Consider the following 14,823-nt stretch of genomic DNA (forward strand, 5'->3'; position numbering starts at 1 on the left):
GTGGGAGGGGGGGGGGGGCAGGGCAGATGGTTCCCCGGAGAGGCCCAGGTGACGATAGTCCAAGGCTGCACCGCAGAGTAGAAGCGATTCTGCTTAGGGTTAGTATGGTGGTCTGAGGGCCACCGCCTCTTCCCCACACTGAAGCAGACATTGCTCATCGATCACAGCACACTTCCCATGGGCCCAGACTAGCACTCCAGGCTGCCATACCAATAATTCACAGATGATGTGCAAGGTGATGCCTGTTCGTGAATCCCGAATTAGGTTTAGGTTGACCCAGTTAACTGAAAGTGAATGTTAGGATGGCTTTATGTTACTTGAGGGTTACAGTAAGAATTAGGGGCACTGAGTTAGGTTATGGTGAAGGTTGGGAAAGTGTAAGTTAGAGTTCGGTTTTCAGATAGAGGAGCAGATGGATTTAATAACCCCTCTACGTGTATAATGTTTTACCATTTCACACGGCCTTCGCATTCCTTTTTACGTAAAAGAAATGTGAGCTACTGTTTTCCCCAAGGTCTGAGGACAGAACAAGTGGAAGTGGTCCCGATGTTCAGAATTGCCAGAGTTGGGGCAGTGGAATGCTGGAGCTTCACCTGCTTATGAAAGCCAATTTTGTACATCTCTTCCCAAGTTCAATGACATCACCTTGGTTGCTTAAAATCGTCCATGGTGGGAGTATTGACAACATAGCCATGAGCAAATGCTACAAATTAGGTCTTTTTAGAGAGCCAGTTGTTACATATTTACCACCAGGGCACTGCGGGTTGGGGAGAAGGTAGACATTCAGAAGGACTTCCCCCAAGGATGAGAGGTAGTAGAAGGTAGTGGAATCTGGCAAAGTAGGAAGCCTCCTCTCATCAGGGGAGACAGCTGTCCTGTGCAGAGGAAGGGAGAGGTGACCTCAGGCAGGTCCTGCCAGCCTGGGGAGAGCCTGCTCCTGTGGGAGGGTTGGGGAGGGCCCAGGGAGCAGTAAGCAGAGGGTACGTGTTGTCATAGCTCTGCTCTCTTGCCTCCAGCATGGCCCACAAACAGAGGATGGGGTGCTCGTTGCTGACAACCAGAGAAGCCCAGAGGATTCCCCAGAGCCCTGGGGCTTCCTTAGCCCCTTGTCGGGGATGTGACCTGGCAGGTGGATCATTAAATGCATTTGGCAGTGACTATTGTAAATAGCCGGTCGATAGTTAGATCACTTTGGCTGTTCATTACTTCATTATTTGCTGGGGCCTCTGCACGAAGGAGTATCGATAGTGAGATGGCTGGCCAGTTAATTACTGTATTGAAACAAGGTTCCCTTACATCCTCTGCTCAGCTCCAGGGGACTGTAAGAGAGGGGAGGTCGGCTAGCAGCAAGGGTGTGGCCACGCCCTCCCAGGTTCTCTGACCCTCCCTCATTCTAGCCCCAAAGGGGAAGACAGGGTCCATGGAGGTTGTTAGAGCCTTAGAGGACTAGACACGCCCAGATGCAGCATGTTTGAAGGACAGGTTCCCTCAATTTCACCTCACCCCTACCTCCTACCATCCGTAGCCACGTGCCCTCTCTCCCCTGGAAGGAGCTGTGGGCCTTTAGGGCTCTCACTGCCCCTTTACTAGACCTCCATTTCTTTTCTTAAGGAAGGGAAGAGTCTGTGTCTGGGAGAGTTAAGAAGAGGAAGGCAAGGGGCCAGAGCTGTGCTGGACGATAGTGCCGCCACGAGCTGCATGTGGCTATTTAAGTTAGTTAAATAAGACTAAAGTTAGTTATGTTAAAAAAAACTAAAGTTAAGTTAGTGAAATAAGACTGAAAATTTAGTGCCCCGTCACACTAGCTACATTTCAGGCACTCAGTAGCCATGTGTGACTAGCGGCTACCATATTGGATGGTGTATCCATCACCATGGAAAGTTCCAGCGGGAAGTGCTAAACTCTTCAACAAGCCCGAGGGTGGAAGGAGGGCCCAGAGCATCCCTGTGGAGGCCCTCACGGCCCCTCCCTCTGTCCTGGCTTTCTCCTGCCCTCCCTCCACAGGTGAGAAGCCCTTTGAGTGTAAGCTCTGCCACCAGCGCTCCCGGGACTACTCGGCCATGATCAAGCACCTGAGGACGCACAACGGCGCCTCGCCCTACCAGTGCACCATCTGCACGGAGTACTGCCCCAGCCTGTCCTCCATGCAGAAGCACATGAAGAGCCACAAGCCCGAGGAGATCCCGCCCGACTGGAGGATAGAGAAGACTTACCTGTACCTGTGCTACGTGTGAGGCGAGGCCCACGGCAGTGGCGGAGGAGCGGGGAGCAAGGAAAGAAGAGTTAGGGAGGGTGAAGTCAAGGAAGGACTGTGCAAGGAAAAAAAAAAGGAAAAAAGAAAGAAAAAAAAGAGGAGAAAAAGGAAACCTGATAGCTGTCTGGCCTTGGATTCTCTCTGGGGCTCCAGGTGACCTGGCTGCCTGACCACTGCCCCTTCCCCGGGGGCCTCCATCCCTCCTCTCCTGCCTGGAGGTTGGCCTGGTTTTCTTGGGTGCGGCTGGAGGTGGTTTTGTTCAGCTCAGATCTTGGCATATTTTTCTCTTCCCTCTACCCAGACCCTCATTTTGTGTCCAGAAATGGAGGCAAGAGAGGGGATGAGGGGTCCTCTGGTCAGAGCCAAACCATCTCTGCCTGCTGTCCTCTCACTGACTCCTCGCAAGATGGGGGCTGGGCGGGGAGGGAAAAGAGGGCCCACAGATGGTGTGGCTGGGCTGGGTCACTGGTTGACGCTCAAAATGGCAGCTCTAGTTTGCTGGGGGCAGAGTGGAGTGGGGAGGGGCCCTCCTTCCCTTCTATCGCTCAGTTCTGTTGCTTTCCTCCGCTCTGCCACATCTGGATGGCCCCTCATGGTCTTCAGGAGCCTCGTGGCTCTCACCCCCTCCCCCACCCCCTTGCCCCCTGCCTCCTCTTGACTCCTGCCCTCCAAGTCCAGGGAAGGCCCAGCCCCTTGTGGATGGGTGGCCTCTCCTGCCTCCTCCAGCTCCCTAGTGGGGAAGCTGACTCCAGAGCCCCCACTCCCATCCTTAGCTTGCTGAGAACCCGAAACAAAATAAATACGGAGTACCCCACCCTGGTCAAGCCCTGTCATGAGCAAGACCCTGCTGGGCTGCTTTTGCTTCCGAATGGAAAAACATAACAACTAAATACACACAATCCCACCAAACAAACACACACAGCCCCTGGCACCCCCTGTTGCAGCCCCTGGGAGCAGGGATCCATGAAAGGGCTCATTGTCCAAGGGAAGCATGTGGATGTCCTTCTCCAGATGTGTCTGACACCTGGACGAGGCGACACCCTGCCCCGGGGTCGGGGTAGCTGCCAGAGGAGGGAATTGTGGAGTCGTCCTGGGGACCCTTTGAACATAGGGGCCCGGGGGACCCCAGACCTGGTGAGCTCAGCGGGAAAAGCCAGGTGCGGAGCGGGACAGAATTGCTGGCTTGCAGGGCCCCAGTCCACAGGGAAGAGGAGGAGGAGTTGAAAGCGATTGGCCTTGTGTTATGTTTTGCTTCTTTTCTGTGCCCCCTGTTCCCCTGTTAGCACATTGTACTTGAATTACCTCAGTTTTTTGTGACCTCATGAGCTTTTTTAACCCCTGTATCTCTTTTTTGGTTGGGGGTTGGAGGATTGGGGAGGGTGTTCTTTTCTGTTTCTTGTGTAAATTAATAGTCGGTTTAATAGACTTCAGCTGGCCGAGGCCCTCCCATCCCCTCTCACAGCCTTCCAGCTGGAAGGAGCTGTCCAGAAGGATCTGAACTTGAGAGCAGGGGGTCAGCAGAAGGGGGGCGGAGGGGTGGTGTATTGGGGGGCGCTCTGGGGTCACTGTCGGCTCTGCCCTGGGTGTGAATCATCCTCGCCCAGCGTCGGTGCAGCCTAAAACGCTCTGGAGAAGATCCCACCTTTCTTCCCATTTGCTGGGTCGTTCGGGTCTGGGGGCCTGTATCATTCAGATCCTTGCAACTGTGTGGTCCCACCTCCGTGTGCATCATCATTGCCAAAATTGGTCTGTTTTCAGGGCTGGTGTGGGGATGAGCCAGCCTTTGTTGTGTTGCGTTGGGGTGGGGTGTTGTTTTTCCGAAAGCTACCTCTTATGTTCGTCCAGTCGTTCTTCTGTTCCCTTCGCGCCTCCCGTTCTGCCGCGCTGCTCCCCCGTCCTCCCCAGCCGCCCCGCCCTGGATTTTGGAAAGCACATTTGCAATATTTGTGTTCACTTTGGGATGGGCCCTCCTGTTTCATCTCGTGCTTTATTTGTTAAGAGTTGTGTTTTTTTCCTCTTTCCTTTCTCTCTCTCTGAGAAAGTTGCGGCTGCGTTTGTATCTTAGGTTTTAAAAAGTGGTTTAGGGAAGCGGTTTTGGGGAAAAGGGTTGGGAGGAATATAGGGAAGTCAGAGGGATGGGTGCTGCTGTGACCACCCCCCTGTCCCTCGGCCCCATCCCTCCGGCCCTGCCATCTCGCCCACCAAATCTGAAGGCCTTAAAAATTGTGTGTTGCGGGAATATGAGCTGGGGGAACTGTGTCACTAGAGTGTTGATGGGGGATATAAAGTAGGCAGGATGCTATTTTGCAACTGTAATAATGACTTAGTGCTTTGGAAAGGAAAAAAAAAAATGTTAAACTTGAATATGTGACTAGAGCAGTTGTCGTGTTTATAATGTGAAAAGAGTGAAGTCATTGGGGGAGGAGCGGTCTGTAAGAAATCATTCTGCACTGTTCCTTCTTCCCCCGGTCTGGGAAGAAGGGGAGACTGGCTGGCCCTCAGGGGATCTGTAAATCCCAGAAAACAGTATTGTAACAGTGAGATGTCATTCAACTTTGGTGGGAAGGAAAAGAAGAATCCAGCTATCCCATAGGCCTAGCTAACCACCTCTTGCTCTCCCCCACCCTCCCCACGCAGCCTGGGTCTCCTCCCCTAGTCATCCAAGCTGAGAGGGTTGAGCTAATATTTACAAATTGTAATATTTTTGTAATGTTTGTTAGTTCCTTCGTCAGTTCTGCAGAAACTTGCCCTTTCCTTTTGTAATGTGAATAGGAAAAAAAAAAAAAAAAGACAAAAAAAAAAAACAACCCACCAACACCGACAACAAGAAACTATCCCTTTGTACTATGTGTGTGCGTGCGCGCGTGTGCTTTTCGTGTGTGGTTGTGTGTTAAATCATGCAGTATTGTTGTGATCTGGTGTTGCAGCACTGGATGGTACTCAATCAGCACCTGCCCGCCCCCACCATCCCTAGGAGGGAGGGGTGCTCCCACGGAGGCAGGGAGAGCGGGTCAGGGCGCGCGCTCTGAAGGATACTGATGGGGAGACGTCTGTACTCTTTGCTCTCCCCTGCTCCCCCAGGAAGCCCCAGACACCCTCAACAGAGTCCAACATGCCTCTTTCCCAGCTTCCGACTCACAAAGACAAAAAAATTCTGACCTTGCCACAGCCTAACGGCCAAGGTGACGGTCAGAAGTTATCTAGAGGCTTTTAGATGTGTCTGGATAAAGGGGGCTGGGGAGACTAGGCGGGGGGAGGTTTCTGTCTCCCCAGGTGAGATCTGAATGTTTTCACTTGCCTCTTCTTTCTGCCATCTGGCCCCTTGGCCAGCCCGCTGCCTTTAGCTGTGGTACTGCTGACAAGCTTACTTGCTACTGCCTTATCCAGCAGAGTGGAACTTCTCCAGCCTGGAACGTCCAAGTTGGTTAATAGTCCTTTCCTGTGTTCCCCTCCTACAGGTGTGTCCCTTATGCTTTTGGTGACATTTCCCCCCTCACTCATGTGCTCTTTCCCTGTTCACTCCTTCACTCATTCAAAGCATTAAAATCCTATGTGTATATAGGATAGACAAATATATATAGAGAGAGATATATATAGCAAGAGAGAGATATAAAATAGTAAATATCATTGCTGCTTTGGGCTGCTTTGGAGGAGGCCATGGATACGGGGAAGGTAGATCTGGGGGGCAGGGGTGGGTAGGGAGGCTGGGGGACCCAGTGATTCAGTACAATCCAGGGATGCAACGCGGGCTTGTTTAATCTTTGTGCCTGAACAGTTTTTCCATGTTTAGAAAAAAAGAAAAAAAAACTGCTGCAATTTTTCACAAGTGTATGGTACCCTTCTGGATGCTGTTGGTACAACCGGCTGCAGGGGCATCAAGGCCCCAGAGGGAGAGGGCCATTGGCTTACAGCAGTGGGGGCAGCCTTTGGACTCGGTCCATGAGGGGGAGTGGGGGGTGGGGAGATTTGTGGCCAGTTCCTTGCAAGCCCAACAAGAGTGAAAGCTGGGGGTACTGGACATAAGATAGAAAAGGAGAAAAAGATCAAACTCTGTTTGTTCATTTTTCCTAGGCCTCTGTTATATCTTTTTTTTCCCCCTCCCATCTTGTCTCCTCCTTCCTGGAGCTTCATGGTGGCACTTACCTGGATATTTCAGTTGGAGGAAAAAAGCCAGACTAACCCAACACGGTGGGACTGATGGCTGGAGGAAAAAGGCAGAGCTGACCAGGATAGGGGTGCAAGACAGCCCAGGGAAGTTGGGTCAGGGGAGAAGGGTGCTGGCCCGCAGGCCTGTTAGCCAGCAGCCCTGCCTCCCTGAGTCCTTGGCGTCCCGCTTCGCAGACAGGGTACCAGCCTCCTGCTGTGTCATAGAATTTGTTCACATAGTGTTATGCATGATCTTTGTAAGGTTAAGAAGCCGTGGTGGTGCACCATGACATCCGACCCATATATATAAAGATAAATATATATATATATGTATGTAAATTATAGCACTGAGGGCTGTGGCGCCCTGCTGGACCAAGCAAAACTAAGCCTTTTGGTTTGGGTATTATGTTTTGTTTTGTTATTTGTTTGTTTTTGTGGCTTGTCTTCTGTCGTGACAGCACAAGTGCCAGTCCGATTGTTCTGTATTACAGAATGGTGTTTTTAATTAATTGATGTTCTAGTTCATGTCTACCTCAGCACCTCCTCTTAGCCTAATTTTAAGGAGGTTGCCCGATTTTGTTTCTTCAATTTTACCGGTTACTTTTTTGTACAAATCAATCTCTCTTTCCTTCTCCCTCCCACCCTCCGTCTCTCTTCCCTGCCCTCCCTCTCCTTTCTGGTTGTCCCATTCTCTCACTCTCTCTCTCCCTCCCTCCCCCGCTCCCTCCCTGACCCCCCCACCCCACGCTGTGCTCTCTGGTCCTGTGTGTTCTAGGCCCCAAGCAGTTCACTCGAGGTTGTGCGTCCTGATTGCAGCTTCCCGCATCGGCCTCTGTTTCGTGTAGATTGATGCGTTTCTTTGTAATTTCAGTGTTTCTGACAAGATTTAAAAAGAAAAAAAAAAAGAAAAAATGAATTTACTGCTGCAGGTTTTTTTTCTCTCTCCATGTGTCACTAAGTGAAGTTTGTGCCTTCTATAGCAAAGAGAATATTTTTTACATCCTACTAACAGTAGATTTTTTTGTAGTGAACATTTTTTGTATTTTTATTTATAAGTCTCATAAGAAAAATAGCAATGTTCAGTTGTATACCTTGAATCTGCAGTTAGAAGAGAATAAAGTCAATTCAGTTGTCTCTGGCTTGACGTGTCCCCCTTTTCTTTTTTAAAGTGCCTTGTCTTTCTGCCTCTTGGGTGGGGAACACCGTAGAGGAACTGAGATTTCTGTCTGGGGATAGGAGAAGAGAAAGCTCTGCATTACACACATTCAGCCTTATTTATGTGGCACTTTTATGCCATATTTACAAGGCACATACCCAGTCCATAACATACTTTTCAGCTTCAAAAATAGCACTAAATACAGTGCTGTCGTTTGATCCTTGGTACAGTGTACGAAGTAGATGCTCGTTCGTTTACTCCTTCAGCGTGGGCAGTCCATCCAGTCACATGGACCAGCTGCTGCTGAGGGCCTTGGGAACGGAGGCAGCAGAACAGACAGACCCCTGCCCGCAGGGAGCGGACCTTGTAGGGAGCCGCTGAGTTGCAATCCATTTCCTTATGTTTTAACTTGCTCGGGACACACAGCTGGTGAGTGGCAGAGTCAGAATTGGCGTCCAGATCTCCTGATACCAAATCAGGTTTGTTTTTCCCAGGGCTCCACAGGCAGGGGGTCTCCTGTCTGGTCTTGATCATAGAGACCTTTTCAACTTTTCCTAGCAGCTAAGCAAGCTTCAGAAATTTCTCAACAAGAAGCTGCCACCCAATTAAAGCTCCCTGGGTCTGTGGCAGCCACGCCCCGTGGAGAAGGGAGATTGGAGCAGGTGGCCCTGTGCAGGGAGGGAACTGGCGGGAGGTGGGGTGCAAACACAGCGTCACCACTAGCAGAATAAAGCATTTCCAGAAAACTCGAGGGGCACCACTCCCTCCCGCCTCCTTTCCCTGTCTCTGGGCCAACACTTCTTATCTAGGCCTTTCTTCTTTCCTCTTACTGGGGGCAGGAGCATAGCCCTGGTCCTCTGTCGCTGTAACACCAGTTCCAGCCAATCCTAGACGCTCTGGTTCAGCACCTCTTCCCCAGGCCATCTTACCCATGCAACTCCAACCAAAATAACCCGTCTCCTCACCAAGACCTAGGGACACAACAGTGATTGCTACAGTGGTCCCTCCAAGGTGTGACACCAATGCCAAGCCTCAGGGGCCGCCTGACCCCCAGCATTGTTGGGAGGTTCTGGGAGCCTTGCTCTGCGTAATACCCTCTCGGCAGGCAGCTTGAGTGGAAGGCCTGATGCTTTGCCTCACCAGCCTGCTCTGGACGTGGATCAGAAGAGCGGCCTTCCAGCCCCTGTGCTCCTGAGGCAGGCCTGGGGTCTGCATGGCCCCGGGGTTGTGGGGCTGAGAACCACCTGGAGCTCTGCTCACTTCCCTGGATGACCTTCCCAGGAAGAGGAAGGGACAGAGGGCGGTCTCTCAGTCTCTGCACGAGCTGGCTGCTCTGCCTTCAGTTTCTGCTCTGCTGCTTTTCTCTCTGCTCTGCTCTTTTCCTTTCATTTTTCCTTCCCCTCATCTCTCATTTTTCCTCTCACCCAATCCTCCTCTCTCCCCATTCCTCTCTCCTCCTCTCTGTCTCTCATTATTTCTCTTGGGGTTTCTTTTAGCCTTCATGTCTCTGTCCCACATTTTTTTTCCTCTCCCATGTTTCTCATCTTGGAAAACAATCCTTTGCCAAAGACATACGTGGTTTGATTTTGAGCCTCTGCCCCCATTCCCCCAAGCCATCCGTCCCTCCCTTTCTTCTCTGGGTCCCACTCATTCCCCAGGCCTCCCCTTCCCTCCCCCTCCTTCCCCCCACCGGCCTCCCTCCCCTCCCCAACGCTCCCTCCTCCTTGGGCCTCAGCTTTCTCTTGACAGATGGGAGGGCAGTGAGCACTCCCTCTTTAAAACAACATTTAATCGCCGTTTTCTGTTCTTGGACATCAAAGCTGGGGCTTAGGCGCTGCGCTGGGGTCGCGCAGTGGCGCGGGCTCTGGGGGAGAGGAGGTGAGTGAATAGGGGCTGGGCTGAATGGGCTTTGTGTGGCCGCTGGGGTCTGCCTGCTTTACATGCTCTTTGACCCAGATATGATCTCATGGAGAGAAAGGGGCCCTGGCCGGGCCAGCCTGAGAACGCTCCGTGGCCTGACTCCATCGCCCTCCCTCCCTCCCTGGGGCAGGCGGCCGGCGCCGCCTCCTGCCCGCCCCCCTGCCCGCCCCGGCCGCAGCTGCCCTCTGCCCCAGCCCTGCAGCAGCGGGCAACCTCCTCCAGGACGGGACTGGCCACGAGGGTGCTCTGCTGGGGTCAGAAGAGGGGCCAGGCAGCCGAGGGAGGGGCTATATTCCTCCTGAATGTGTCTCCAAGGACATTAGGCGGGAGTCACCCCCTCCCCCCATGCCCACAAAGTCCCTTCCTGTCCCAGGCTGCTCAGCTCGAGTTCAGGTGGTACTTGGATCACATCCTATCAACCATAACAGCTCTCCTTCCAGCCTCTCTGTGGGGTTCCCCTCCTGCCACAGGTGAGAGAGCCGAGGCCCCAGCCAGCAGGCTTGCCAAAGAGTCAAGCAAGTTGTGGCAGGTGAGATGAGAGAGATGGCGAGCTTTGTCCAAGGCCATGGCCTTCTCCATCTAGCTCAACATTGCCCAGCGCCCCCACCCGGCTGCCTGCGGAGCCCCTCGCACCCCCCCCCCCCCCCCGCTAGGAAGGGGAGAGGGTTGGGGGTACAGACCCCAGGTGCTCTGCCTCCCTCTGTTTCATCCTCTGCTTTGTGGCGGCCAGAGGGATTTTCCAAAAATGCAAATAACGCCATGTCACTCCTCTGATTAAAGTCCCCGGTGGATCCTCATTACTCTTAGGATGAAATTCAGACTCCTTAACAAGGCTTACAAGACCCTCAGTGATAGAGCCCCTGTGCCCACCCCACCAGCCTCGTCTCGGGATCACTCCACGTCACTTGGCCACCCCCTACTCTATGGTCCAGACAACTGGACCAGAGATGGCTTCTGGAAGACACCGAGCTCCATCCCCTGTGGGCCTTTGCAGGTGGGAACTGCACCCACAGACGTCCTGACCTCCCTTCTGTGTGGCTATCTCGATGTCTCGTTACTCAGGTCTCAGCTCAAACCTTAGCTCTCTCAGGAAAGCTTCCCTGGCCACCGAGGCTGGCTTCAGTGCCCTCCTACACAGAGCCTCCAGGGTTCCACCTGCTGCAGTGCACCACAACCACCACTTTCTTAACTGTCCCCATTCGTCCAACTGCGAGCTCCTTGAGGGCGGGAATTGTGTGTTGCGTATCTTCATATTCCCAGAGCCTAATGCTGTCTGGCCTGCGGTAGCTATCCAATCAATCTTTGTTGAATAAACAGATGAACAAAAGAGAGGGAGAAGGAGGGAAGGAGAGAGGCAGTTAGCATCTGGGGCTGAGGTTGCAGTGGCCAGGGACAGGTGAGACTGGATAAGTAGGTGCCCATCACATGCCAGCCCAGGTGCCTCTGCGTGCATGCATGTCACAGGCTGCATCGAGACCCCAGCAGCGGCGCTCCTGCTCCCTGTCACATGTGCCCATATTGGCTCATAGAGACACCTGCACTGTGTGTGCCATGTGCAAAGGGAGGAGCAGCCAGCACAGGACAGTGGCACATCACAGGCAGGGAACTGCTTGGGCATCACTGGGTGTATGTGTGTGTGTGTGCGTGCGCATGTGTGCATGTGCATGAAGACATCTGGTCCCGGGCCAAGATGGGGGGCCACCCCAGCTCTCTCCGTGGTTCTGGGCCCACTCCCGGCCCCAGCCCCTAGTGGGCTGGCAGGAGAGCAGGCTCCTCTCTGGGCTGTGTCTGCTGCTCTCTGGGGGGTGCGTCGGTGAAAGTGAACTCAGTCATTTAAACCTGACTCCACAGCCCTGCGCCCCCTGCAGCGCTAATTACGCTGTAGTTCTAAGCTGATTGCTGTACACTAAGCTTAAGCCCTCCTTTATTTATTTACTGACTACATTAATAGCAAAGCTCCTGACTGTACGCCGGCTGGCTGCACCCGGTTCCTCTGCATCTCCCCAGGAATGCGGGGTGCAGGGAGCAACCTGGCACAGAGCCCCCAAGTCTGATACCCCCCCAGAGTCACCGGGGCCAGACAACAATGAGAAAATCATTGCCTTCTTCCATACATACTCCCAGACCCAAGGGAGGGGTCCTTCTCTGGTTCGGACTCTTCCACAGAGCGGGGAGCATGCTAGACACCCCAGCTCACCCCCCAAAAGGGATATTCTATTTCAGGACACTGGGAAACTTCCCTTTGGCTTTCACAACTCCTGTCAGGTGCAGAGCACTGGCCGCATTTTACAGACAGGTAAACTGAGTCTGTGACCCTACAGCTGTGGATGGTGGAAGTGGGACTTGAAGCCAAGCCTTCTCATTCCAACAGCTTTCTTTCCTCTCCGCCATGCTGCCTGTCAAGGAGATTCCTCCCCGCTCCTGGCGCCTGCCCACCCAGGTCTGACAATTTCCTTTTAGTTGTATGTTCTCACAGTTCCCACTCTTTGCCATGAGGAAGGAAGTCCTGCGTGGAATCAAAACCTCTAGCTCCCAGCTTTTTCTGCCTCCTTCACATGCTTGCCCAGAATTTGCTGGAAACCCGTGGTACCAAAGCCTTTCCTTCATTCTCAGAAGCTTCTCCCAGGGCAAACTAAGTCAAACCTTAGCTGCAGCCCCACCTCCCTCCCCCACGCACACCTGGGGGAGTCTGGGGTGAGGAGGCCAGCTGCGGGCTTCCGTGGGATGGTTGCCTGCCTGTTGTCCCGTTCCTTGGCACAGGAGTGCCCGTAACCATGCTGGCTGGCTCTGCCTGCTTCTGTGAGTGCCCTCACGTCCCATGAGGCTGAGCTGGGCCATGGCCGTAGGGCATGGCAGCCTTCTGAAGACCAGGTGGGCACCATCAGGGGCAGCATACGGACCCATGTGATCCAGCAACCCAGGCTCTGCTCTGATTAGAAATGGCATGGTGGCTGCTGTGCCACCCAAGGAAGAGGGGCAGCTGGGATCTGGCAGAAAAAACCTGGGGTTCAGAGTCGAGGACCTGGGTCTGAGGCCAGCTCTGCCATTTACTGGTTGACCTTGACTGCAACTCAGAACCACTCTGAGGTTCCATTTCCTCAACTGTAAAAGGAGGTACAGTAATGCCTGCCCCTTCTACCCTCAGGACAATCGTCAACTCGAGCAAGGCAGGTGAATCAGCCTTCTAAACACCACAGTGCCATAAAAATGAAAATTATAAATGATTAGCGGGCTCAGGGCTGGCCTGGGAGGGGACCTGATGGCCTAGACAGTAATTTCCAGGGTAGAAGCCCTCATAGCCAGGACCCCGGAGCCTGGGGTCTAGAGCGGACCAGTCCTCTGCTGGCATCACCGGGACTCTGTTGCCACCTAGAGGGCACTGGCTGCAGGTGCTTCTGCTGCTCATGTGGGTCTGGAAAATGACTGGGAAGGCCTGTTTCCTTGTAAGTGGCTTTGGATCCCTTGGGTCGCCTGCTGTACCAGGTCGGGCTGCTTAAGGAGAGAATGTGGTCCAGATTTAATCCAGAGAAGAAACACCTGAAACTACTTGGGAGACAGTTCGGTTGGCCTTCCAGAAGTTCTTCTGAGCCACTATTTCTATCCTGACCCTTTTTCTCCCACCTTTTCCCCCACTGACCAACTGGCCATGTCAAATCCAACTCCTCACATGCCCCAAAGGCTGGTGTGGCAGCTGCTGCCAGCCAGCCAAACCCCAGGGATCCACGGGGCCTCGTCTTACACTGAGGGAGGATCACGCACACATCACAATCCAGCTCCCCACAAGCTTTGTTGCTGGGAGAGACGCAGGCAGGCCCAGCAAGGGTTGCACAAGGAGCTCAGAGTGCCCCAGGCCTGGCTCACTGAGGGCCTGAGAGGTGACAGCAGAAGGCTGGGGACAGTGGGACAAACTCACTTCCTGAGAACCTTCAGAGAGCCTAAAAAAGCCATCGCGGAAAGCCGCTGAAGTCAGCTCCTGCCTCGAAAGAGAACTGTCCTTCTAATACAGCGAGCAAGCCTGTGCCGTCCCCACAACCTGCCACAGCCCCGCTCCAGCTGGTTAGCATCTGAATTCTCAAGTTCACACCTGTGCCCCCTGGGAGACAGTGTACAATCCGATTCCCTCGGACATTTGGGTCTACAGATAATTTGATTGGAAGTGATCTTAGGCTGGATCATCTTGTCTCTCCTTGCCTCTTGGCCCCTCCAGCCATCTCAAATGAATGCAACTAAAGGGTTTAGAAGACCTCTCCCAACACTAAACTTCTAAGATTCTACGACTCTTGCCAACTGTAAAGATCCTCAGAGCAAAGGCTACCTCCCCCTCTGTATCATCTGTTAGCACTTGTTTAAAAAGCAGCATTTCACTTTTTCTCCCTCCCCTAGATCAGCGGTGTCTTCAGCTTAGAGTGAGCTTCTAGTGACACCAGGTGGGGAGAAGGCAAAAGTGCATGCATGAGGGTGGGTTTTGATGGGCAGAGGAAGGAAAGGCTTTCCCTAAGAAGTCCCCATTTGGGAAGGGAGGGAGTCACAAAATGGCAGGAGTAAGGGGGTGGGGGCTGGACAAGTTTGACTTGACTGATTTTCACCTTATTCTCAGAAATCTCTTGGCAATTAGCATTCCTCCTTAACGCCCTATCCCAGGCACAGGACCTTGACCTTTCCCTCAGTTCCCAGAGCACAGCTGAGACCGGGCTGCAATATTTAAATTAGATTCTCTGAAGTCTCAAGGACAAAACAAAAGAAAATAAGCACCAAGAACGACCTTACATTAGCCCAGCTCTCTGCCTGCCTGCTCTCAGGAGAGAGGGGCCATCTTTAATCCCTACCACCCAGAAGTCCCATAAAGTGGGTCCCTAGTAACGTATCTAAGGGATCACGTGCTGTCCTCGTATCAAAGGTCACTCCCTTTCTTGCCCTCCGGGTCTCATCCTCTGTCTTTCCAAGTTCTTTGCTGTGCACTTTTCTCTTCTCTCTGCTGCATTCACTTCTCCCTCCCAACCAGATTATTCCCATCGGCATGCCAACGGCTCCCATTCGAATAAACTTTTCCCTAACCCCACAGCCCCCTTCGGTTACCATCCAAATCCTCTTCCTCTGAACAGCAAAATTCTCGAGATAGTTGTGTATAGACACTGTCGTCTTCATTTTTGGTAAAGCTTCTCATCTGAGTTTTATCTCTTTCACTTCCTTGAAACGGTCTCGCCAAGCTCATCAGGGGCTCTATTTTCCAAAACACATGGCTACTTTGCTGTCTTCATCTTACTTATCTTTCAGCAGCTTTAGACGTAACTGGCTCCTTCCAGAAACGCTTTCCTGGTTTTTCCCTCCCCCACATGCTGCTGCCTCT

At 52.8% G+C, this 14,823-nt stretch overlaps 1 protein-coding gene across 4 annotated transcripts in view; it reads left to right on the forward strand.

The window, feature by feature from the left end:
• Positions 1–3,054, forward strand: part of ZBTB16 (zinc finger and BTB domain containing 16) — a 182,518-nt gene extending 179,464 nt beyond the window's left edge. For all 4 annotated transcript variants that reach the window (XM_023644848.2, XM_014741177.3, XM_014741178.3 and 1 more), the window contains one exon: positions 2,005–3,054. In XM_023644848.2, the coding sequence (XP_023500616.1) occupies positions 2,005–2,234 (230 nt within the window). In that variant the 3' untranslated portion in view covers positions 2,235–3,054. The remainder of the gene's footprint in view (positions 1–2,004) is intronic.
• The last annotated feature ends 11,769 nt before the right edge of the window (positions 3,055–14,823 follow it).

The sequence above is a fragment of the Equus caballus genome, chromosome 7, assembly GCF_041296265.1.
Source record: "Equus caballus isolate H_3958 breed thoroughbred chromosome 7, TB-T2T, whole genome shotgun sequence".
In the NCBI taxonomy this organism is placed as follows: domain Eukaryota; kingdom Metazoa; phylum Chordata; class Mammalia; order Perissodactyla; family Equidae; genus Equus; species Equus caballus.